The 27,434-nt window shown below is 40.0% G+C and overlaps 1 protein-coding gene across 1 annotated transcript; it reads right to left on the reverse strand.

Annotated features, from left to right (window-relative positions):
- Window positions 1–1,656: 1,656 nt before the first annotated feature.
- LOC311003951 (WD repeat-containing protein 37-like) lies at window positions 1,657–27,427 on the reverse strand. The gene is made up of 14 exons (XM_083995868.1): window positions 27,262–27,427; window positions 24,827–25,137; window positions 21,709–21,805; window positions 21,476–21,571; window positions 19,920–19,984; window positions 15,103–15,241; window positions 13,991–14,062; window positions 13,721–13,765; window positions 13,497–13,573; window positions 12,375–12,609; window positions 8,899–9,040; window positions 3,286–3,420; window positions 2,183–2,297; window positions 1,657–2,079 (listed from the first exon to the last, which is right to left on the reverse strand). Exons 2-14 carry the CDS (start codon window positions 24,977–24,979, stop codon window positions 1,948–1,950), a joined length of 1,503 nt encoding a protein of 500 aa, XP_083851994.1. The 5' UTR covers window positions 24,980–25,137; window positions 27,262–27,427; the 3' UTR covers window positions 1,657–1,947.
- Window positions 27,428–27,434: the final 7 nt, after the last annotated feature.

Genomic DNA, 27,434 nt, shown 5'->3' on the forward strand with positions numbered 1-27,434 from the left:
ATAAAAAAAAATGAAAAAAATGATTCACGGACGTCTAGAGAGGATTTATGAGACGTTGTTTTCCTGTTATTGCTCTGCTCTTGACACTTTTGCAACCTGATAGAAAAAAAAAAAGGCAAAAATGGAGCAAAACTCTTAAAAAAAGAGAAGAAAATAAATAAAAAATAAAATAAAATAAAAGACTGTAAACATGGAACAAGGCAAAGTTACAGTATCTTAAGTTTTGTACGTTTCAAACACAAGAGGCTGCGCTGTGAACTGAAAGCATCTTAAAATAATAGGCAAAGAGTCGAATCTCTGTTCACACATAGATTAAGACGACTCCGACTCTGAATCTGATATGTTTGGCTCCACGTTAAGGAAATAATTCACTAAAAGAATAATAATAACAATAATAATAATTAAAAAAAAGGTTTCACAGAAGACACAGTCGCTGCATGAGGCCACAACTTATATAACAATATACACATAAAGTCTTTAAAACCATATAATCTACACACACAGTCCTGGCCTTTTTTGTAAATTGTTCTCCGCTTCACTTTTTACATTTAGTAACATTCGCTCACACGATCCCGATACGTTTTATTTTTAATCCACATGCAGGAGCGTCGGTTCAGCAGTAACTTAAAAAAACAAAACACACACAGACACACAGATACAGACACACACAGCAGTGATGTGAGCAGCAGCCTGAGACTCAAATACACACTTCAACAACAGAGAGACTACAGGTGAACGGGTCAGCTCTTAAAGCCACGTCACGAATCACAATCCACATGCTATATAAGTGAGTGAGGGGGAGGGGGTTTGGTGGTGGTGGTGGTGGTGGTGGTGGGAGGGGATCGAACACGCAACGGCCTCGCACACGCTCACACACGCGGTTTAAAAGTGTTGTTGCACGGTGGAAGATCAGGAGACGTTCTGCTGATTTAGACCGAAGAAGAATAAAATCTGTGCTCTCATCCATCCATCCATCCATCAATCGATCAATCAAGGCTAATAGCTTCCTCCTTGTAGGAAAATGACACCGACGATGACGGTGATAATGAACCATGTACTGTATCTCCTCCTGGCTTGGCGGATGTGGAGAAGCAGCGAAAAACACGACGAGAGCGAACGCACCTCACAGGGTCGACGGGGGGAAAACACTTAAAGGACCGGACAAATTCAATTCACTCTGGGCTGTATGTTCCTAACATTTTAGGTCTAAAAGAAGGAACCTGAAGATGTTACATTTAATTGCTCCTGTTTTGCAGTAGTTGTGTCTGTCCCCGCATCCCCACGGCAGTGATGAATGGAGCAGATTGAAGTTCCACAGACAGCATCAGATGGCGACTCAAACATGCACCCAGAAGTTCATTTACTTCAAGCAAGTCAAGAGTTGATGTTCCTGTGTTTATGACACAAACGGGAGCTTCCGACTGCACCTGAACACACCGAGCGTCAACTTGGGTCTCTAGATCTAGTTTTACAAACATGTCGGCTTGCTTGAAGTAAATAAACTTCTCGGTGCATGTTGGAGTCGCCATCTGATGCTGTCTGTGGAAAAAAACTGTAGCTTTAAGGGATGTAAACAGCCTAAGCAGCAGAACTTCAATCCACTCCCATTCATCGCCGCAAAACAGGAGCAATTAAACTGAAAATCTTCATGTTCCTTCTCTTAGACCTAAAATACAGCCCCGAGTTGAATTTGCCCGTAATTGTCCTTTAAAGCAGAGGAAGAGGAGGAGGAAGAGGAGGAGGAGACCACAGGTTACAGTGTTTTTATTTGTACCGTGCTGAATATATACACATGGAGAGATTTCTGATTTCTTGCCGCCGCCGCCGTCGCCTATATGTCGCTGTTTGTGTGTGTAATCATGAGTGTGCTTGTATATATTATATATACTGTATGTGTGTGTGTGTGTGTGTGTGTGTGTGTGTGTGTGTGTGTGTGTTTCAGTGGCTTCACTTCTCCTGCAGCAGAGCAGGGATGTTGATGTTCCAGCCGATCGCCTGTCGGTCGAAGCCGCACGTGAACAAGTTGCACGACTGGTTCTCTTCGTTCCACGCCGTGCAGCAAACCATGCGCCTGTGACCCTGCACACACACACACACACACACATTGATAATTAAAATTATTAGGTTGATCAATTAAAACACACTTCTTCCTGTCATTTTGATCGCTGACTCTCTCTCTCACCATCCTGTTGCTGCGGGGAAGTCTGGCCAGCCTCACTCCGCTCATGTCGAACAGTCGCACTTGTCGGTTGTCGTGCGGCAGAGCGATGATCCTCTGGTTGGCGGAGACGCTGATCCTGAAAACACAGAGAGTCACGAGTTCATAAAATCACCAAACATGTCACTATAGACTAAGGAATCATGTTAATTTGAAACAATAGTACAGCCAGAATATTCACATGTAAAAAAAATATTTGTCCTGTCTCTGTATTGGCCAATGTGATCGGTTTGTATGTCTAATCTATGTAATATATGTTGTTTTAATAGCTTTTTTGCTAATTACTCTTTTTTTTAAGCATACATTGCATGGATGAATGGCGAATCTATGTAATGTATGCTGTTTTAATTGCTTTTATTTATTATTATTAACATGTCTATTTCCATCTGGCGAAGGGGAAGAAATTAGGCCTCAGCTAATTCGGGCACATTTACTTTCTATTCAGAAATGTTGATTAACGTGCACTGTCCCTTTTTAAAAATAAAGAATTTGAAAAGTGAATTTGAAAAAAGGATGCAAAAAATTCTGGTTTGAATTTGTGTTTTGGCCTGTTGCACCGTTCATCGGCATCTCCCAATTACGAAGTGGCATTTCGACATCCAGCTGCAGCTACAAGCATTGTGGATTATACTGTATCTGACGTTGCTAAGATTAAAAGACCTTGGTTATGACTCTCAAAAACGTCTTGACAAAAGCAGAAACAAAACCAGGATCTGCACAGGAGATGTGTTTGAAAGATGGAGAGGACATGTAGAGGAAAGTTTTTCTGCAGCCTGAGATTTTTTATCCTGGTTTTGCTTTATTTTACTGTATTTAATTGATTATAAAGCTCTGTCTGTGTCTGCCAGAGGTGTTACAGTAAATAAACTTTGCTGAGGAGAAGTCTCAAAGGTTTAATATTAACAGAAACATCGAGGACAAACTCACATTTCATCTTTGTTCAAGTTTATAACTGGACTCAGATCAGTAACTGGGAGAGAAAACTGTCTCCACATAGTCGAAAAAAAATCTATTTGATTAAAAAAAAAAAGACCTCATTAATCTCCAACTTTCATCCCGTCACCAACCTGTTGACAGCTGAGTCCGTGCGGATGGTTGCTATGGGCGACCTCATGTTCTTCAGGTCCCAGACCTTGACGGTTCGGTCGTCGCTGCCTGAAACCACGTTGTCGCCCACGGTGAAGACGGCCGACGTCACCGTGCTGCAAAAAAAAAACAAGACAGATGTTACACAACATGACGTACTGTCGTTTTAATGACAGTCTGAACACCAACTGTCTCCTGTCACGTACGTTCAGTCACATACATGTATCGATTAGTTGATAATCTATTGAATTTACTTTTTCCTTTAACGGTATAAAACACCAACGTGTGAAAGGTGCAAAAACTGAGAAAAGACGAAGTTTTCATGTTCTTCTGGTTTGGCGATGAAAAGAAAAGTGACAACTGAACCTTTGTCAGTTTTTTCCTGGTTTGATTATTAAAGGGACAACGAGGAGTTTCTATTCGGTTATAAAAAAGTCTCACGTTAATGTGGATGAATCTCCGCTACCCACACTTGTTAATGGGCCCATTTTCGATAAATATATCGTTCTGTCTCTATCGTTATTTTGTTATTATTAGTGGTGGCGGAGATGCTGGTCGAGCCGACCAGCGTTTTTTACTTTCGGTTTCGCAACGAGTCATGAGAATAACGCAGCTGAATCGCCGTTTATGGTCGGAACTCCGACGGTATGTGAACATCTTTGAACCTCTGACTTTAATTATTGATGAATGAAAACATGAGTCCGTCTTGCGCCGGTCAAAAGAATTTTACGGTGCGCGCGGAGGCTCATAAATGTAGTGTGAAAACGCTTCGCTTTTCCAAAACTCCTCGTTGTCCCTTTAATGGAAATTGGGAATTTAAAAAACTTGAGTGGAAAAAAATCAGCTTTCTTAATTTATTTGGTAAGACACAGAAGTAGTAAATACTTTTGCGATTTTGGTTTTCTCATTTCAAAACGAAATGTCAATTTCCTGTTTTTCAATCTACAAATAAATCACAGATTATTCAAGATTCAATAAAATTCATAAAAACAGAGAAAGAAAGAAAGAAAGAAAGAAAGAAAGAAAGAAAGAAAGAAAGAAAGAAAGAAAAAGTTGGCAGCTGTGTGCAAAATCCAATAGCTATGACGACTTTATTCTTGTAAAATTATGACTTTTCTCTTAATATTATGGCTTTTTCTTATAATTTTTCGAGAATAAAGTCAAGAAAGGTCAAAATATTACGACTTTTCTCGTAACATTATGACTTTTTCTTGTAATATTATGAATTTTTTCTTGTAATATTATGACTTTTCTCGTAAAACTATGACTTTATTCTCAAAGTCTGTGTAAAAAAATGTCTCAATGTGGCCAAATACCCCCGTCGTATGTATGCATTTATGTGCTGTTGTTATTCTTCCTTATGTGGCTTGTTGTTGGGTTGTTTTCCCCTTCTGTTGTTTTGGTTTTTGAATTTCCCCTCATCTTGCATCCATTATTATGAATGTGTAAAAACAAAAACAACTTTAAATGGGACTTTGGACTTTAAGACTATAGCATTACACACACATCTATGTTTCCACATCTAGTTTTTTTTGCCAAAACAAAACAAAAACGTCTTCCCACTTGATTCAAACCGATGCAGCATTAAAGTCTAACTGGAGTTTCAACTATGAGAGAAACTGCTGCATCGTTACCGACACCTCGTGGCACCGGGGGGGGGCGACGACCCAGCGGGAGGAGGAGGAGGGAGGGAGGGAGGGAAGGAGCGTAATCAGACAAGGTAATTGATTAAAAGGTTGATTAAGGTTAAAGGGTTTGTAGAGTGGGAGGAGGTGAGGAGGGGGGAGTGAGTCAGTGGGAGTTAACGGCGTCTCTGCAGAGTCTTCGACGTCCAAGGTCGAGACTCCAAGTGACTGGAGAGACGAGGAGGGAACTCAAATCATCCCAAAAATAATTGATTATGATTTGACCAATGATTAACACGCCACATCGCCACATTCAGGTAATAATAATGATAATAATAATGGAAATGTATTGATTATCTGATTGATCGGGTCTGACCAGCAGCAGCAGCAGGTGAATGGATGTAAATGTAAAAATGAAATAATTAAGTAGATTTAGAGTCGCTACAGTGAAACTGACAGACACCGAGAGCCTGGTGGTGAATTTCTCCAGAGAGGGGATGTCAAATCTGCACTCACACACACCTACACACACACACACACACACACACTTTTCCATCAGCTGCAGTAAAATGTGTGTGTGTGTGTGTGTGGGAGACGTCAGCGGACGGACGGACAAACGTGACATGGCGTCCTGGTTTGTGGAGCAGGTCCTCTGTCACTTCTCGTTTGCTCTCCGTCGTCGTTTTGTTGGCTCATGTGAAGTCGTCATTACTCTGCAATTACAGCTGTGGGGCAGCATGTGTGTGTGTGTGTGTGTGTGTGTGTGTGTGTAGGGGGGGAGGAGGTTACAGGGTGTGTGTGTGTGCTGCACTTTTAGCTGCCGCCGTTCACTGTCAGGGAGCGTTAGCTGTAATTGCCAGTGAGATCGGTGTAAACGAGAGGATGTCTTCCCTCCAGCTCTCCGCTCCGTTTTTTTCTTTCTGCCGCTTTAAAACCACGGAGAAGACGAAGAAGAGGGGGGGCGGGTAGAGGGGGGCGTTAATGCCTCATCGTTAAAACACGATTTTTGACTCGGTACAATTAGCGAGAGACACGACGGAGACGACGATCCAAGTTCAGACTGAAACTAACAACTGTCAGGGGAGGAGGGAGTAAACTGCACATGTGTCTGAGTGGCCGTCCGACCTTTTATAACTGGACTGAACAAACATACACACACACACATATATATAAACACACACACCATACAGGCAATACAATCATGGTTCCCACTCTTTTCTTGAAAACAGAGTTGTTTTCAAGGTAAATTCATGCAAAACCGCTGATGCACGTTCCCGTCGAGTGCAGTTTTTCATCAAGTAGTCTCTGTATTTCCCTCTAAAACAACTCTGTCTGGTAACGTTCTGTTATTATCTCATAACGTGGTGAATGTGCAGGTCACAACTTGTCCACCAGAGCGTTGTGGAGTTGTTGGAAACCAAGAAATCCCATGAGCCTAGCGTAGCGTAGCTCTGAGCAGCTCACGGCTCTGCTCCACCGTTCTAAACATAGCTTGCACCGTTGTTATGTTGAACTATCCCTTCAACCAGTTTGTTTCTATGTTTATTCCTCTCTCACCCCCAGAAGTCTGATTTAAAGATGTGCAGTCTGTGGCTCTGACTCTGAAATCTCTTACATGCTTAGAAATTATTACTAATTTAACCAAAAAACAACTCGAACATGTTGTTTTTGTTTTTAAACCACACCCAAAACACCTCTCTGCTGCTCCTCTATCTGTCGCTCAGCAGAGGAGAGAAAACCCTCATGCTCGCCATCCAATCCTGGAAACACTCATCAACTCAAAGTCTCTAGTTTTCTTTGGAAAATAAATCCTTAGCGGGGTCTGAAAAAGTCAAATCGAGCTCTGGTAGCTGAGGTCACATTGTGATACATTTGACTTATTTTCTAATTTTCCAGGTTTGCGTGGGAACCCTGACACTGTCAATGCACAACTACTTCACACAACTCGATGTCAAATAACTCAAACTGTCCCTTTAAAGGCAGAAACAGGAAACTTTGACAAAGCAACAATTTGTAAATCGACAGAAATCGTCTTTTTAAACAACAATAGTTAAACAATTCATCATTTTATCTCAGTAATAACAAGTGCTTCAACTTTCCCTTCATGCATCTTGTTTTGTGCAACTACAGCAGAAGACATTAATCTGTGATGAGCAATTTCTGTTCTTTGTTTATGTTTTGTAGAACAATTAATAACTTAATTAATTGAGAATGATTGTGATGGTTCATAATTGAGTGACACGGCTGCTGAGAGAAGGGCAGTAAAGAAAAAAAAACACATGAATGACGAATAAATAAAAGAAAAAAGAAATAATAAACTTAGACAAATAAGTTTCTTTCTTTGTTTTTAGTTACAGACTCAGTTTATGAGCTGCAGGTTGTAAAAAAAACAGGAAACAAAAGATTTTCAGCATCATTGAGCCTGTTTCTGTTCCTTCTCTCCTCCATTCATGGTCCCAGAGTCACAGATAATGAAGCTGATGTTACTGTCACAACATCAAACTAACTTTTTTTAAATAAGACACAGCATTTGATTATATAGACTGTAAATGTTGTTACACATTCAAAAAAATGACTTTAAGGGGAGACACTACAGGTGAATAGTGTAAAGATTTTAAATAACAGATATCACCATGAAACTTCCCAAGTTTATCACTTTCATTAAGACAAATATTTTTTGTATAACACGTTTTGTCAAATTGTATGTTTAAATATGTAAATGAGGCAATATCTGATTAAATATGCGTTAATTTGCATAAATTTCCAAAACCGAAATCTGAAAAATGGATAAAGCCCCTTTCAAAATTCTTGTTTTATTTTGTTGACATATTAGAGTCAGAAGTTTTAAAATCTCAAAATTGATCAGTGCATGAAAAAACAGTGTTTTTGCCTGTAGTGTCTCGCCTTAATAGCTCCAAATGTAAGTTGTTCAACATTGTTCCACGGCTACTTTCACCAATATCGGCCTTGTGAGTGTTTAAATCAATGCCGATAATGGAAAAAAATGCCATTAATCAGTCCATTACTCGTGACTCTAGTCAGGTTTGATTCATTTTTATATGTATATATATGAGTGTTTATCAGCTTTGTGTTCAACGGCTCAGGTTTGAGGGAAATCGTTACATTTTCCTGAGCAGGTTTGGTGCCTTAAATGCAGCAGTAAAAGGGACGTTTTTATCTTTTTAAAGCACATCGACAACCGTTTGGGAAGGACGTAAGGACTGAAGGATGGATGGATGGAGAGGAGGAGGAGGAGGAGGAGGAGGAGGAAGAGGAGAGCTGTTGTTAACTGTGAAACACTGGTGCTTAATCTCATTACACCAATTGTCTATGGGAGAGAATTAAAGTGGGATCTGCAGGAATTATACATGTTGGGGTCGGACATAATGAGCTCTATGTAATCCCCCCACTCGCAATCAAAAGGCTGCCAGCCAGCCAGCCAGCCAGGACACACACATGTAGACAACGTGCACATAAATACACACACATGCACACACACACTTGCACAAACACACTTGCACACACACACACTCTCTTTTTAAAGAGCGCTGCCATTGAAAACCACAGACAAGCCTGACAGTCATCGTTTTGAAATGAGCGGCTGCAATTGAGTGTTAACAGCGACGAGCGAAGTGCCAAATTACACAGAGTGGAGGGATTAACGCAGAAACGGACAGATAAATGAACAGGAGAGAGAGAGAGACAGAGGAGGAGAGGAGGAGAGGAGGGAGAAGGACGAGCAGCAGCAGCAGCAGCAGCAGCAGCAAGCCGCCGGAGTGAGGAGAAGTGCTCGGTAATGAACGAGAGGAAAGTGGCGGATTTGGCTTAGAGCAGCAGGGTCTGTAAATTAATGTGGCAAAAAAAAAAACAGAGAGGTTTCAGAGAGCGGAGGAACTACAGCACCACCCTGTGGACCAGAGGAGGACTGCAGCGTGTGTGTGTGTGTGTAGGTGTGTGTGTGTGTCGTACTCAGTGTGTCCCTGGAAGACGTTGACCGAGTGGATGGACGGGTCTCTGAAGTCCCACAGCCTGAAGGTCGTGTCTCGGGACGAGGTGACCACCAGACGCTGGGTGGGGTGGGTGCAGCAGTGGGTCAGCTCCTGGTCGTGGCCTGCACACACACACACACACACACACACACAGACACACACACACACACACACACACACACACAGGTCACTATACATACAGTATATGTAACTAACTCTCTGTTATTGATCCAAATCTCATGCGGAAATTCAAGAGTGAGAGAAGAAAAATTTAACAACCATGTGAACAAGTGGCAGCAGATGTTCATCTAAATGAAACTATCAATTATATTTTTGATATATATATATATATATATATATATATATATATATATATATATATATATATATATATATATATATATATATATATATATATATATATATATACACAGAGGAAATATATTCATGATTATAATGCTTTTATGATAAATCAATATTTAAATAAGCGGCTCACTTTAAATGAACTGTAAATGTAAATCCGGTCGCTTTTCCGCTGTTTTGCTAACCCTCCTCTTGGCCATGTGTATTTGTTTACAGATATCCTAGTGAAAAATCAATCAATAGAGTGGTACATAACGTTATATACTATATCATAGACAATGTTACGATGTGTATATAGTTTAATCTCAAGTAATTACGGGTTACGGGGCGCGTTTGTGTCGCAGTGCCCCTTGCACATAAAATATTTACTTTGAGTTAAACTGTGTAATAAATACACCTTGATATCTTAAGTTTAAGTTTTAAAACGTGTTTGGGAGGTCATAGCATTGTTTTTATGTATATTTTATGTATATTATGTATATGTTATGTATATTTTAGGGGCTTTTTTTGTCTTTAATTGACAAGATAGTTGACAGAGACAGGAAATGTGGAGGCACATTAATCTTCTCATTTTCTTTTCTATTTTTTTTGCTGTTTTTAACATTTATTGCCTGCCACATCTCAGTTTTCTGTAACAAAAAATGAAAAAAATCCAATTAAAGATTGATCACAAAAAAAGGAAATGTGGAGGCAGAGAGAGGGGGAATGACATAAAAGTAAAGAGCCACCCGATGTAGGATTCAAACCAGGGCCGACTGCAGCGAGGACTGTAGCCTGCTCAACCCGCTGCGCCACACGGCACCCCGACCACTGAACTTCGCCCAACAGATTCTAATAAATTCATCCGTGCGTTCAAGTTTGCACCAGATGTTGTAAAATTCCCTCCAGGTTTTTCCTGATGTTTCCCACTGACAAGAACACGAGGTCATCGTGACCTTTGACCTCTTTGCCCTGAGCTCATCGTCTTTGGGTCAGATTGAATGTTTGTGCCAAATCTAAAATAAATAAATAAAAATCGCTTGTGGCTGTTTTGAGAAATCACATTCAAGAAGCCAAAACATGTTGTCAGGTCACAGTGACCTTGACCTTTGACAACCCAAAATCATTCAGTTGAGCCAAATTTAGTAAAAAAACAAACAAACTCATAGTTGAACTTTACAGCTGACAAGTCTGACCGGATAAACAACATAAACTAAATACACACTTTTAAATAAATTAAAGCCCCAGTCTGTAACTTATTTGGCTTTTTATTAGCAAAAATCAAACATTACTTTCATAAATACTTATTTCACTGAAGGTGAATCACAGCTGCATACAAATGAAAGCTTTCTCGTACCTTAGAATGAGTTGTTACAAGTCGTTATAAGTGGGTGACGGGTGAGTAACCGTGTGTGTGTGTGTACGTGTGTGTGTGTGTGTGTGTGTGTGTGTGTGTGTGTGTGTGTGTGTGTGTGTGTGTGTGTGTGTGTGTGTGTGTGTGTGTGTGTGTGTGCTGTCGTAACAAGGTTTCTCCTGGAAAAACAAAACCTGGAAAGTCCTGGAATTTAGTTTGAGAGGTTAATTTCCAGGAAGATACAATACATTTAAAAGCATGTTGTGTTATTGAGCTCAGCTATTGTGTCATTATTGTTATCTTTAATATTATTATTAACTCATTGAGTTACCGAGGCGGCCATGTTGCATCGCCATTTTTCACGTTCAGTGGCAGCGTGACCGTAGGTAACCACGGAAACTCAGCGGAGCTGTGGGCTCGGCCTGTTAAAACTGTCACCACTGTGTAGTGTGAGGAAGACGGAGGCACCGATGTTGCATTCAGGTGCAGTCAGGCAGACGGCCGTCGGCAAACCAACCGGACGTCATTTTACTTAGAAAACTTTTACTTTAGAAAAAGCACGCACATCCCAAAAAACCTAACGCTGGGTGCTAGACAAAAAAAGGGAGTAGTAACGTTTCGCGCTCAAGTGCCCTTCCTCAGACTGCACATACTTTTTTCTTATTTTTTCTTATTTTTCCTTTTTCTTGTTGAATATTTACTATGAAATGTTTTGAAAATTGTGCATTCAAGATGTCTGACCTGATCGATCATGTGACCCAAGAGTATATTAGAGGCTCGCTTTCTTCACCTGCGTTAGTCTAAACAATACATTGACATCACCATGACAACATATTGTCACGCCTGTATTGTTTTGCCTCGTGCTGGCGGACCACTTGTTTAACATAGACGCTTGTTTATCCTGTTACATGCAGCGTCTGTCGTCTGTCTGACGTCTGCCCCATTTCACGTGAATGCAACATTAAGAATACGTTCAGATATGCAACCGCACCGCTAGATGGGGGGAATTCCTACACACTTGGGCTTTAAATATACACAGGGCCGGCCCTAGGATTTTGGTGGCCCTAAACCAGATTTTTGTTTGTGGCCCTGCACTCTAAGCGCAAACACCAAATCACTGGTTAAAACTGAATACAGACGTGTTTATGCCCTCTGAGGTTTGAGGCCATTTTCTCGAATTTAACATATTTTCTTAAATTTATCTTTTTAAGATACTTGCAGATGTAACAATACTCAAGTGTTTTATGTTTAAATATTAGAACCTCCGCTGTAAGCACACTGAGGCCAATTTGTCCTAGAACACTGTAGAAAGAAATAATTTAGGCCAAATGCTGGAAATTTGAGGTCTGCTTTTTGAAAAATGTCATATCCCTTGTGAAAACACACCTTCAGTCATGAGAATGAACTGTTTTGGTGCTTGAAATAGGATATGAATACAGTAATATATAAGTGTAGAAAACAAGTCTAAAATGAAATTTTGTAAGATTGCTTTTTGAGCACAAATGTTGTCATTCTGCCGTTCTATTTTCACCAAATGTCTCAAATGTGAGATAAAAGAAGCTGAATATTGACTTCAAATGACATATAAAGCTCATAGCGTGCACGTGCAGACCTAAGGTTGTTTAAATGACTTGATGAACCCCGGTACCTTTCTGATCATGTGGCCCCCCACCTAACGGCTGTGGCCCTAAACAACCACCATAGAGTGTTTACGGCCCTGAATATACATATAGATAATAAAACAAACGGTGTTCACCAACCAGTGAGCGTGTGAACCAGCTCCGACGTCTCCACCTCGTACAGGTTTGCGGCTCGGTCCCACGAGGCCGTCACCACCTGCCGGCCGCCGACCAACCAGTCGGCCGCGATCACGACGCCCTGGTGGCTCTTCAGCGTTGCCGTGGCGACGCGGACCGTGGGGACCTCGCAGGGGCCCTCGCCGTCCACCTCGCCCTCCTCTCGGTCCGACGAGTCCTGGTCGTCGTCACACGGAGCCTGTGGGACGACGACGACGACGCAAACAATGACTCATCGTTTTATTATTCATTATTATTAATGTTTTGGATCATTTTCAATTTACATCAACTCTTCTAACAAGTTTTTATCTTCATTTTATGTTTTTATGATGAGTTGCTGCATGTAATTTGTTCGCCTATATAAATAATGTTTGTTATTATTATCATCATCATTTTAATTAATTACACAACTCTGATTGGACCTGGTGCGATTAATTTACTGCTGTATCCACCTGCCGCTAAAGTCTAATAATAATAATAATCAACTTTATCTATACAGCACACGTCTAAACACAAATACAACACAATGAATTACAGCAGAATATAATGAGATGTGTTGTTAAGTAAAACCAGGACATGCTCTTTAATGAAAATACGTTTTGAGGTGACGACTTTTAAAACAGATTCTGAGAGTGGAGGCTTCAACTATATTGAATTCTACTATAACTACCATAATAATAATAATTATCACTGTTATTATCTTTCATCAGCACTTGTATCATTAGGAGAAACACAATTACCTTTAATACTATTATTACTGTTGCTGCTACAACTATCACTATAATTAACATTACTTTTAATGACACTATAATGTCCCTTTACATAACTTCTGTTGAGAATTTATACTATATACTACCTAACCCCACTACTACTACTACTATTACTATTAATAATAATATTAAAGATAACAATAATTACACAATAGCTCAGCTCAATTACACAACATGCTTTTAAATGTACTTTATCTTCCTGGAAATGAACCTCTACAACTATAATTCCAGGACTTTCCAGGTTTTGTTTTCCAGGAGAAACCTTGTTACGACAGCACACAATCACACACACGTACACACACACACAGTTACTCACACTGACATCTGGCGGCGGCTGTGGGGCAGGAAGCTGCACCATGTAGCGCCAGATGTGAGCCGTCTGGTCCCCAGAGGCTGCGCAGCAACAACAACAGCAACAACAACACATCAAGTACGCGTCAACAATCGCCACAGAGCAACAACAAAAGATGGTCAGCAGAAATATTAACTGTCACCAAATAATAATCACTAAAAACAAATCTAAAACGTTGCGATACGAACCTGTGAGCGCCATCTGCTCCGTCGGGTGGAACTTGATGGAGTTGACTGCGGGCGAACGACGAGACGAGAAAAGACACGTTACATATGTTGCATCAAACCGTCCTGTCATCCGACGAGCCGCCATGTGAGCACGGCGTTGACAGACCCGCTGTCGTATCTCACGGCAACACAACATATGTGCGACTCGTGAACCGGTGTTGTATTTACAGAGATATGACACAACAACGACAGCAGCAGTGAATCCATTCAGTTTTTTTTTTTTCTAATTACCTGATCCTGCATGACCGGCATACCGCAGCAGACACTTCCCCGTCTCGATGCTCCACAGCAGCGCTGAGTGGTCTGAGGGCGGGACGACACGAAGACACTCACATTATTATTTCACAGTAAACACATAATGATTTTGTGTTTTTTCTTCTTTTTTTTATATATACAGTATGTAGTGTCACTATCTGTTGTTGGATTTGTCTGGACCGCACAGACTGAGCAGCTCATTTACAGCAGAAACTGAGCTTTTACAAAAATATACAGGTGCATATCAATAAAGTGAGACCAACTCAACCAAGTATTGAGTGCATATAAATGGACATACTTTTCAGAAAGCCAACATTTCCATATTAAAAATGTTTTTTTTTTAAATTGGTCTTTAGTAATATTCAAATTTTACTCCCCCTTTTTTTTGTTTTTTGTCCATTTTGTTGATGCAGGGCTCTGCTTGTTTACTTGCTTTTTATTTTTGTCATTAGTCCTTTTTGTCAGGGATTATTTTTTCTCATCTTTTGTAAAAACAAGGAAACATAATTGTTGACTGTTAATTTCTTTGTTATGTGATGTGTGGTATCCTAAAAAACATATTTGAAACATAGTAATATTCAAATTTGTAGATACTGACTTTTAGGTCTTCATTAAATGTGAGTCATAATCATTACAATTAAAAGAAATGAAATAAATAAAGACAAAAAATGTTTCATCCGGTGTGTAATGGATCTATATAATGTATTAGTTTCACGTTTTGAATTGAATTAGTGACATAAATAAACTTTTCCATGATATTCTAATTTATTGACATGCACCTGGATATTCAAAAATAAATAATAATCATTATATTCTGTCTTTATAGCAATTAGCACTAACAACACTACTGATGCATAACAGACGACATCAATCATTGTCACCTTACGCATCATTTTTGCTCATTGCAACGAGGCATCACAGGTAATTTGACAGTGATATAACGATGTAAATACTGAACGTAGCACCTTTAATCTTGACTAATTACTCCCATTGAAAACCACAACGCAGCATGTTGTGTTTATTATGTGACATAGTAATAATAATAACCATGTATAGTATGTGTATAATAATAAATGCTGGTGGTGAACCTGCAGAGGCGGTGCCCAGGACGACTGGCTGAGTCCGTGTGATGCTGAGGTCCCAGATCCCGTCCCTGTGGCCCACGTACTCCTTCAGCAGCTGGCACAAGGCCCGAGACCCGGTGGTGGCTTTGAAACTGGACACGATCTGAGAGGGGGAGGAAGGGAAGGAGGGAGGGAGAGGGAGGTGTGAGAGAGACAAGAAAGAAACAAAATGGATTATATGAGATGATGTAAATATCGGCGTGTATGTGGCTTCGTTTATATGTCCAGTTACAGAGATGAAGGTTCATCATTTTTATAATTTAAAGGCCCCACATTGTATAAAAGTAGACAACGTCCATGTGTTATTTCATTATAAAGCAGATAAATTAAAGCTCAATATTAGTCCTGTGAAAAAAGTATCAAAGCCTCAGTCAGTCCACAGAGAAATGCACACAGCCTGTTTCAGAAACTGAGCCTTAAGACGAGCCGTCAGGACTCCCTGTGACTTTGTGATGTCACAACAAAGCGGTCAACAAGCCCCGCCCACCTTGACCCACCATTCAGTACATGCAAGATTTGGTTTCTCTGAGTGTTTTTATTCTGAAATCTGCTCTGTTTTTTTTTTTATTGGATCACTCAGAAAACAGTAAACCAATCAGAATAGAGCCTCAGAACCTCCTCTCTTCTGATTGGCTGACACCGGCCTGTTGTTACTAGAGCTCCAGAGAGAAGCTGAGAGACACGTTCATCAAACTAAAAATATATATCTACATTTTTTACACCGGAAAAGTGTAAAATATTGAACCTTTAAGTAAAATTTGGCAAAAAAAAGAGAAAATCATTCTGTCAACTGAAAGACACGATAGAAACTTCTCAGGTTTTACTCATCTCACACTTCATTGTTATCGTCAAACATATAAATAAGGAGATAAGAGGTTTGTTATTTGTGGGTATCTGTGTCTTGTATCACTAAGTGACAGGATTAACTAGCTTCTCTGGGCTCGACTCAGGTTTTTCCAACTTCATGAAGCTGATTCCTTTTTAATTGATAAAAATCTGTCGGCAGGAAAAACTGAGTCATCGTTTCTACAGGTTCCTGACGGGGACAAAAATATTAAAATTTAAATGAAAAGCAACAGAGACATTTCCAATAATGAGTAGGATAACTCTGCTGCTCGGAGAGAAAATAACACAGCCCACCAGAGACTAATGAACGGCAATTATATCTGAATATTAATTATGCATGCCATTTAATTATAAAGGCAACATTTAGGCATTATCTGCCATTTCTTTTCTGCAGCCACTTCTGCACAGACTCTCTGTACTCGTCCTCTCTGCTCTGGCAGCAGTGAAACATTTTAGTGATTTATTTTTGTCTTTAAGTGTAAAAAAAAAATGATGCAAATATTTACAATATATTTACCTAATTACTCTACCTCTAATTTAAAGCCATAGGGCGACATTTAACATTTGGATTTTGGACCCACAGTGTAATAAGAGATGCTTCATCCCATCATGCATCACTCCCCAACAACAGCCGATCATGATGTAGCACCGTTATGTCACTGTCACCTTAACCACAACCACCACTATCTATATATATTTACGTATAGCTGTGCTAGAATTATTCTACCTACTGCAAACGATCTTTACCTTCTTAGTCTCTTCTCAGTCAAATATTCAAGTCTATTCTTATTTAAGTTGTTTCTCTTGAAGACAGTTTTTATATTTTTTCAATGGCTGTATTGTTGAGCTGCTGTTTCATGTAAAGTTTCCCCACTGAGGGATAAATAAAGTCTTAACCCATCTCTCATCTTATTTCATAGCTATATTTATATCAGTTATATTTTATAGTTTTTCTACAGGTTCATCATTACATTATATATGTTATGCAACACTGAACCAGCTACTAGTTATAATGTTGTGGCTGATCCATGTATATTAACTATAACTCATTAACAAATACAGGTGCAACTACATAGAAACTGTCGTATAGATATTTTTAATTCATGTACATGAACAAATTCTACTGTAAATGGTTTCTATGTGGTGGTCGATCAGTTTAAATTATATATATATCAAACAGATATAATTGCAAATTGCCATGTAGATATTTATAATACAAACTGTTACTGTTTTCTATGCTGTAGCGCTGTAAGTCACTCACACTGAGTTGAGCTTTCTGAGCCTGCAAGAAGCCAAGTGTGTGTGTGTGTACATCCTGTTGTATGTTTTTTTTTTCACATCAGAGTGACTCTCTTCAACTGCCACAAAACCGGTTTCAAACTGCACCAAACTGTGTGTCACTGGTTTATAAATATCACGGCTGCACAGGAGCCAATTCGAGCTCCGCTGGACATTTACTAACTAACTAACTAACGTACGTACGTCGCCTGCATCATGTGACCTCGTGGCGAACAAACTGAGCGACGGCTCGACCACAGCGATGAAGCTCACATCATTAAGCTGCAGCAGCGAAGCATCAGGTTCAACACGTGTCACTGCGTTAACTTAATATACACTACTGCTGCTGTGTGTGTGTGTGTGTGTGTGTGTGTGTTTACATTCACATATTAAACTACGACACGATGCGATTTGTCGGCCGTCATTAGGAAGAACAGCTCATTCCAGTCAAGGTCATCCCAGCAGAGAACTGAGGACGCAGTTAGTGCAGATCATTAGTTTTATTTCTCAGCCAGAGAGGAGCACGAAGCTGCGACGTCACGGCGACGTTTTGACCCTGAAAATAAAACCTGGCACTGAAAACATGACCTAAACTGAGAAAGGAAAGAGTGGCAACCACATTTAATTTTGATTTAACATTGATGTTTTTCTTATATTTTGTCTTTTTCAATGATTTTCTCCTTCATTTTGCCTCCATCAGTAAATTAAATAAGATTAGAGTCTATTATAACATTGCAGTTTATTCGCTGCCATCCTTTCCTTTTGTTTTCAGCGCCTAATCTTAATTCTCAAAGTCAAAAAGTTCCCGTCACTGGTTCAGTCCCACAGCTCAGAGGTTAGCTGCATATTAAATAGCAACTAGTCGTGTCGGGAGGTTATTCTAAGAAGTCCGGCCTTGATCTCATGTTTCCTCTTTTTCTTTTTCTTTTCAAATTACAAAAGAGGATTCCAGCTCAGACTCTCCGGCTGCTTTCAGATTATTTCTTTGCTCGTACTGGCAGTGGTGCCCGCACATGAGAGATTTTTAGAAATAGCAATGAATGCATTTCTTTTTTTTAAACACTGAATCCTGAACATACAGCGAGCACAGGAGCAAACCGACAGGACTGGGACGTTATTACAACACTCTGAGTCATTGGCACTGGTGCATCCACACCAATTTTTCACTGACATCTGCAGAACGCTTTTGCCGTTGAGACCTGCGTTACAGGAAGAGTTTAATCATTTGGGGAATGACTCAGTCGCTTTTCCTGCAAAGAGTTAGACTCAAATATTGACACTGGAATAGAGCTGCAACAATTCATCGATTAATCACACAATAATCGATTATTACATTAATCATCAACTATTTTGATAATTGAATAATCGGTTTGGGTAGAAAGAAAGTCCAAATTCTCTGTTTTCAGCTTCTTAAATGTGAATATTTCTGGTTTCTTTGTTCTTTTATGACAATAAACTGAGTTTCTCTTTGGTTTGTGGACAAGACAAGACATTTGAGGATGTCATCTTGTGGTTTGGTAAACACTGATTGACATTTTTCAACATTTTTAACATTTTATTGACCAAACAACTAATTGATTCATTGTTTAAATAATCAACAGATTAATTGATAATGAAAAGAATCGTTAGTTGCAGCCCTACACTGGATATTGATGTTGTATAATCTCACCATAGCTCACCAGTGCACTGGTTCTGACTCAGCAACATCCTGGTCCACTTGTATTTACATGCACTAAGTCTTGGTTTGAGGCCAATGTTTCTAAACTCTTGTGAAAAATAAATAAAACTTGTATCATTATGTGAGAAAAACAGTCTGACATCCTCTAATTGAGATTCATCTGTAGTATAATGATTAAATCAATCCATAAGAAAATCCAAATTAAGTGTATTCCTTTTTGGCATTACTGCACTACTGATATGTTTTGCTTTGCACAAGCCACTTTTTTTCCATTACCTCACCTGGTTGTATTTCAAGTAAAGTTTTTTTTTTCTTTTGCATAACTTATCCTTGTCTATTTTACCTTGCTCAGTTCATACAAGCTGCTCATTTACTAGTATCCATGCCCAATCTGATCAAGCAACTTGTAGGCTATGTATAGTTTTTTCCCCTCTATTTAAATATGTTTTTATACATATTTTTGTTTTTCATGTATTTTTGCACACAGTGAGTGTCTTTATATCTTTATTCCTTACTTTTTTACTTGTCCTGTACTTCTGTGCTACTGTTGCAAGTGAATTTCCCACATGTGCGCTCAATAAAAAAAAAGTCTTATGAACAAATATGATAAATGCAGCCGTTCACCTACACAACCTCTGAGGAGGAGAGATGAGGAGTCAAGGTCAGGCTTTAGTTAACAGCAGACTCAGCCCACAGCTGTATAGCCCCCTCCCTCCCACCCCCCAAAATGCTTAGTGGCAAAACAAAGCATCCAGGAAGTTACCCATGAATCTCCACCCCACAATTCCCATGAGGCCACACTGAAGTTGCGAGGTCCACCTATTTTGCCGTGGAGGCTGTGCAAGCTCTGCCTCGGCAAGAGATCAGAGAGGAAGACGTCAAAACATCTTCATATTGATCCATCGTCGCTTCAGAACAATTAACAATAACAACACAGCTCAGTCATTCATCACCACACAGGTGGGAACAACACAGGTACCTTGCTGGTGGAGGCTTTGTAGGTCGTCCTCAGCTTCTGAGACAGTTGGCTGGTGCTGTGGCTCGCTGTGAGACGGAGACAAGAGGAGCAACGGTCGGTTTCACTGCAGCAGCAAATAATAAAGTTTATAAAGCACAAAGATCATCAGACAAATATGTTTTTGTGTGTTTGTTTTGGGGTTTTTTTGGTGGTTTGTTCTTGTTTGTGTTCTTGTTTCTGCAGGGACGTGTCGGTCACTTCCAGAGGAGAAGTTTGATAAAGAAGGATAACGATCCAGGTGTTTTGTTTGGGCCGATGCTGATACCGATATTAGTACATAAGCAATTCTGATGATTGATTGATCTGCCGATATTCCTGATATTCAACATTTCTTTGCAATAATCCCTCAAAAATGCTTCAAACACTTGTGACAAATACGTACTGGAGGCTCAACGTGTAACTGCAGTAAACTGTTGGAAAATGTGAATAAAATAAAAACAAAATAACCATAAAAAGGTGAAAAGCCTCTCTGCAGACTACAAAAAACTCTTCACATTGGTCCCTACTGCACAACCGACACACACTGATACTGATCGGATCAGCTGATTAATCAGTCTGACCCCGAGGACAAGATCCAACAAAAACACATTGTCGTATTTTTATATTCTTTGGGAGTGAAAATGAAAAAGCAGGGCGCCGTTGGCTCACTGGGTTGAGCAGGCGCCCCATATACAGAGGCTATAGTCCTCACCACAGCTAGCCCCAGTTCGAATCCCCCAGTGTGCCCTTTGCTGCATGTCATTTCCCTCTCAACTGTCCTATCAATTAAAAGCAAAAAGCCCCAAATAATAATAATAATTAAAAAAATAATAACATGAAAAAGCAAAAATAATCCATCGAACTGAAGTCATAATATCAGTGTTATATGTTATATTGCTCAGCCTTCGTCAGACCTACAGTATGTTACCATGGAAACTTAAACCAGCCTGGTCGGGTTAGTTCTCAGGTTCAACTTCCTGTGACCGTCGCCAGGTTTTATCAGCATGAAGATAGTTAAGACCTGTCAGACTTTTCCTGAAAGTTCCTCTTTGCTGCTGCAACGTGAACCTGAGCCAAAAGTTTAACTCGTCACATTTGTTTTACACAAACTGCAAAAACTGTGTGCACATAATCTGAACAACTGCAATTAATGGTTAGAGATTTATCAATTTTAATATTTGGGTTTAGTACTAGTTTACTATTTTGCATGTTGTCTTTTCTATTATTGTGCATGGAAGAGGACAGAAAAATTTAATTGTTTGCCAATTGTTATCGACCACTATGTGAAGTGACACATGCAAATAAACTATATATCAATTAAAATCTCTGACTGGAAAACTTTAGTTATTTCAATACTTAATATTGAAATAACTAAAGTTTTCCATCCACAGCACTGAGACACTGTGTTTACCATTATTTGGATGCCACACGATTATCTCTATCAAGAAGAGGAATTTGCTGAATGTGTTCAGTACAAAAGACTAAAGAGAGTAACAGACTTGTGTAACAGACTTGTGTGTGTGTGGAAAATCCTGGACCTTTTGTCTTCAGCGCTCCCTTGGTGGGGTCTCCTCCTTCAATCGTCTGTCCATCGCCTGTCAGACGCTCATTCAGGGAGTCGATCTCCCGGCGCACTGTAATGTTAGCACAGTGACAGGGCATCCATAAGTAAACACTACCTGCACGCTGATACCATCAGTCAGTCAGTCAGTCAGTCAACACCTGGGCATTAATACAGTAAAGGGGTTTAAAAAAAAGAAAAAATACTCACATTCAAGGTTTTCAATGTAAAGATTTTCAAACTCGCGCTCAATTTGGCCGAAGAGGTCGAGGAGGTTGTTGCGTAGTGAGAGAGGAAGCTTGGAGTCCTGCACACACACAGATATAAACACACACAAAAATGTATTATTATAATAAACTGAAACAAAAGAAAGTCCAATATTTAACCTTTGATGAGCCACACCTGTTCATTAACAAACTTTCCAGGTGAGTAGCTCATGAAGACGAAGATAGAAGAGAAACTAAAGTATGACACAACACAGTTCCTGTTTCCAGTCTTTGCTCTATAATGTAGAAAATATAGTCTATTAGGAGGAAGGGGGGGTCCCATGCAGCCAAAAGTTTTCTAACTTCTTCTTTTTGCAATCCTTAAGAATTTTGATGATCCCCACGCAATTTATTGTCCCATGCATGTTTTTTTGACCATCTTTTGTGGCCATCCTGGATTTCCGACTGTGAAAAATGAAAAATTGTAATCTACAGTATATAGCTCCTGAACTATACATCCTACAGAGACAATTGACCCCATTTTCATTTTGTCATGGCATGACGAATTCGTAGAAATGAAGATTACCATGATTAAATCATGTATGGTACATAAAAACTCAAGAAAACACAAAGAAATGTTAAAACAATGTTAAAACAATGGCAGAATTTGATCACAGGAACTCCTCCCCCATGCACCCCCACTGACATTTATATTTTTATAATCTTCAAGACGTCTTGTAAACACATGTTGATGATCTCAATGTGAAATATCGTCCCATGTATGTTTATTTTGGCTATATTATATATTATAATAGTCTAAATAAAAAGGTTGTGCTTGAACAAATCAATATGTTTGACCTGGAAATGTTACTGCTGCCGACATGATCTGACATGAATGTTTCTTGATAAGGAGAGAAGAGAAGGAGGAGTTTGACTAACTCATTAAATACACACCACCATCTAAACAAATTAAAAAAAGAGAGCAGCTCATAAATCTCTCATCGAACGCAGCCTGTAAATCCACCTGCTTTCATCCGCCTCCAGCTTCACACTCACAATGAACTAAACTACAATAACAACAACATCAAGGCTACCAGTCACTCAAACTCCACATTTCTCATGACTTACCTCCATTGTTAAACTCCTAGTAGAAGTTACCCAGTTATCACCAACACCAACACCAACGCTAAACAGACGTAAAATGCTGCCGCGAAAACAATGGACTGAAAAAAAAAGCTGCTTCTGACAGCTCGTCTACTCTGCAGCCATCTGAAAGACGGGAAAACCAAAACACTTAACCGTCATCAACCCTCCTTCCTCTCTTTCTTTTTCATTCTTTCTTTCTTTCTTTCTTTCTTCTGGCACGCGCTCAAAAACACCAGCCGTCAGTCACAGTGTCGCGAGCCACCTGACCGTTCGTTCTGTCAGCGACACATGTCTGTCAACACATTACTTTAAAAAAACAACTAAAAAACAAGGTCAATTAGCAAACAACAGGCCGCCCTCATCAACTCAAAGCTGCTTTAGTTGTGGCTGTAAAAACCTACAGCTCACTTCAGGCTAATAATGGCAGCATTCAAACTGTGTTTTATGTAGGTTTCTAAAGCTCCCTGTGCATGTGCATGTGCATGTGTGTGTGTGTGTGTGTGTGTGAGGTAAGAGGACTAAGCACATAAACAGGGCCAGCCAGCCAGCGATGCTTTGGCAGAGGAGAAAAAGGCCTGTTGAAAAGACTAATCAGACCTGGACAAGCAGCACATATTAAAACTTGATGAGACAACGGGCCGGTGCAAGCTGAGCTCTTGTTTTAGAGGCCGATAAGTCAAGGACGTGGTCGGCCAGAGAAAGTAAATAACCGAAGTGGTTTCCAAGGGCCGGTGCCGGTGAATACAGACATCACATGTTTAGGACTAAAATAAATAATCCACAATTAGTTTCATGTTTTCCGTTAAATCGAACAGTTAAATCGCCTGAAGAATTCACCGTACAGCTGCTCAAACTCTTTTATTATTATACTCTCTGACTGAGAGACACGACAGACAATAAAGTCGCTTCACAGCCAACTCCCAAAAGTTAACAACCACAAAATCTTGAACAAACAGAAACAGCTTTTTATTATCAGAGGCTCGACAGTTTGCCATGGACGGTTTTTTTTTAAATTTACATCAGGAAACGTCTGCTGCTCATCCATAAAAAAAAAAGAGAGAGAGAACACCCTCCTCTCTTCTTCCCTCTCTGGAAGGAATAAATCAATTGTAGCTCCTATTTAAATGTTTGTAGAGATGGTTAATCACTAACCTGGCTTAAAAAGTCACAGTAGGTGCCTTTGTTTTAAGAGGAAGAATCAGTAACCAACTCTCACATCCAAACCAGACAGTTGAGTGTGAAATCTACACAACAACATTGACCACCATCAAACCAAGTTTACACTTAAAAAACAACATCTGCATTTTTCCCCCCGAGGGGAGAAGAAACCACGTGGAAAAGGCTGATGTTGTAACACCAGGTACAGTAGAAAATAAAAGCAATGCTGCTCGACCGGCTGGTACTGTAGTCATGACCAAAAAAAAAAACACTACTCACACAACTATAGATGACACTCAAAAGGTTAAATAACAGATAACATCCTTCTAGTACGTGTAAATGCTTTTTTATAACCAGATGAACAAAAACAAGGTATAAAAGGGCTCTCACACCATCCCAACAAATAATAAATACACTGGACTTTTGCTCTCTGTCGATTGGACCACTCTGTGACTTTGTGACATGCCATGCTACAAGATGAGACTGTTGTTCACTCATGACGGACAAATATGGACACATGTGCAGAAAATGTTATGTCAAAATGTGAAAAAATATAAATGTAAAAAGCAAAAGACAAGAAAAGATTATGATGAAGATTTTATTCTGTGGGTAATGGGGGCGGAACTAGATAAACTTTAGCTTCTCCCGTTTCCCCTATCGGCCATGTGTATTGTATTATTTGAACTAAGATGAAGTGTGATGATGATGATTTAATTGACATGCCTGAAATAAACAAATTAAAAAATAAATGTTGGATATTCAATTGGCTGCATGTTTACAATGTGTGTGTGTGCGTGTGTGTGCAGGTGTTTGCTCACCTGTCCCTCCAGCATGTCTCCTCTCTGGACGCCCAGGGGCCTGTCCTCGGTGCTGTTGGTGCGCCGGATAGACAGACTGTGAGCCTTGCGCTTCTGCTTGGGGTGACGGGCGGCGGAGGCAGAGCCGCTGCTGCTCCCGCCCTCCACAGGCATCCCTCCTACCTGCCCGGTGGCCCCGCCCCTCGCTGCTGCCGGCTGCTGCTGCTGCTGCACACGCTGCTCCTACTGCACCTGAGAGGCAGGTGTTTCCCCCTCCTCCTACTCCTCCTCCTCCTGGTTGGTTGGCTGCTGGGTGAGTTATCACCACCGCCCTGCAGGTGAAAAAGGAAAAGTCAAGTTCAGGTTCAAGTGCAAATGCTGAAGAGTTATGCAGAGATAATTTGCAGAGAGAATTTCTTATTTTTCACATCAATGAATTACTATATTTTTTTCTAAATGAATTTAAGGACCTTTTAACTCTTGTTTCTGAGAATTAAGTCTTTGAAACCACCTGCACTGATGAGCTGCTTTTAGGGGTTGGGGTTTCCTTCTTTGACAAACACAGCTTGTGTCCAATAGGATTTTAGAAAAAAAAAGAGCAGACCTGAAAGTAACGAGTACTTTCAGCCTTCCTAGAAATTAACTCGAGTAAAAGCTAAAATATTTGTCTTGGAAATGTATTCAAGTAAGAGTAATAAGTACCAAAGAAATCTAATACTCAGGTAAAGTACAAATCCTCTGGATATGTACTTAAAGCAGAAGTAAGCGATCCGGTCGTTTTGGCTAATGCTGCGTTCCAGGCAGGCTTTTGAAACCGTAAATTACAGCTTCAAGTCACAACTTACGACTTTGTAGCGTTTCAGGCAACCCACTCGTGTTTTTCCGACCTGTTTTACCGGTGAAAGTCACTATAACGGCCACTCGTAACTTCCGACCCGTGAAGTCGTACCAGATTGAACTGGTACCACTTCACAGGTCGGAAAAACACGAGTTACGAGTTTCCTTGAACGCACCATAACAGTCCTCGTCCCTACGTCACCACATTCACGGCGTTCCTTGGCTGCACACACAGCCCTGCATGCCGTTCTCTCTCCTCATTGGATAAAAACTGTAGGATACGAGAAATGTTTTCTCCTCGGCTCAGAGCAGAGCAGAGTGACTGACAGACCCGTGTTTCAGACCAAACACTCTATGTAAGTGATTGCTGTCGGAAGATATAACTATTTAAGACTTATATTAACACAAATATATCACTTACTTCTGCTTTAAGTACAGTACTCAAGTAAATTTACTCCGTTACTGTCCACCACTGAGAGTAACTTCCCACAGAGATCTGAACTAAAACCAGTTGGTCTGACACCTGCTGCCCTGAAACAACCTCCATCCATCCAGACATCCAGCTGTTTAATGCTGCAGAACATGATGTAAGATCTGTTTTGGCTGTGGAACAGACTGCCACTCGACATTCACACCATTACTGACCTCAGTCTTTTTAAATCGAAGCTACACACTTTTTTTAGATTAGCATTTAACTCTGACTAGGGAAGTCCTGCTCTTAAGTGTAGTACTTATTTTGCCTGTTTTATTTTACTGTATGCACATATGAGGGCCTTTAACACCCTGCAGCACTAGTAGCACTTTCTTGTGTTTCTTGCAGCACTGTGGCACTTTCTTGTGTTTTTATGTATTATTTTACTGCTTTGATGTAAAGCACTTTAGGTAGGCTACCGTCTGGCTATTGTAAAGTGCTATGCAAATACATTTTGATTGATTGATTGATTTGACATGCTTATTTAAGTGTCATGCACATTTCTGGACAATATAAATACATACATCCAAAGATAGCAAACACATAGTTAAATGTGTCCATATAGACCCATGCAACAAAGATTTTCGCGTTAACAGGACATTATATTGATGATAAGGATAAATGCCCTTGATGCAGTGAAACCTGTGATTAAGGTCACTGAGTTTAGGGAAAACACTCACTACTGCTGCTGCTGGAGGACACGGCGGCGACAGAGATTAAAAAAGTACAAATATAGACAAATAAAACAATGTGTTGTGAATTATATCCAACCCGAATTGACTATTAGTAACCGAGGAAGCAATAGATACAGAAGTCATCAGCTATAATTCACAAATACTGTGCCAAACAAACAAGATGAGGTTATATTTGCGGAATTTTATAATGGAGCTCGGCGCAATGCTAAGGAGGGTAGACGCATTTTGTATCGTGCAAGCCAAAATGCGTTAAAATATCTATAAATAGCTACTGTTACATGCATGTGCAGCTGTGACAGAGACGACAGCACAGGTGAATGTATTGCACCTGTTGCAAAAACACACAGCCGGGGTGAATTAAATCACGGTTAGCTGCGTGTTTTTTCATGACTTCCGTGACCCAGCATTTTTTTTTTTTTTTTTCTGTCATGCACGACTCTCACGACACTCACCGCTGTCTGTCTCACTTCACACCGTCAGCGTTTCACGGTGCAAATATGATCAATTTATTAATAATAACGTTCAACATCAGCGACAGTTTAATTAACTATCATTTTCCTTTCCTTTCCCCCACCGACACATCCACGTATTTCGTTTTTAAATCACGTGGTTTGTGTTTGCTTCT

This window comes from Trachurus trachurus (genome assembly GCF_905171665.1).
Source record: "Trachurus trachurus genome assembly, chromosome: 20".
NCBI classification, from domain to species: Eukaryota; Metazoa; Chordata; class Actinopteri; order Carangiformes; family Carangidae; genus Trachurus; species Trachurus trachurus.

What these genes read in the sequence shown, in the direction of transcription:
- LOC311003951 (XM_083995868.1), bottom strand. Translation starts at nt 24,979, where the DNA reads ATGCCTGTGGAGGGCGGGAGCAGCAGCGGCTCTGCCTCCGCCGCCCGT. An exon ending in CCTGGGCACCGCCTCTGCAG is followed by an intron (nt 14,063 to 15,102) that starts GTTCACCACCAG and finishes TCCCGCCCTCAG; the next exon opens with ACCACTCAGCGCTGCTGTGG. An exon ending in GGAGCAGATGGCGCTCACAG is followed by an intron (nt 13,574 to 13,720) that starts GTTCGTATCGCA and finishes GTTGCTGCGCAG; the next exon opens with CCTCTGGGGACCAGACGGCT.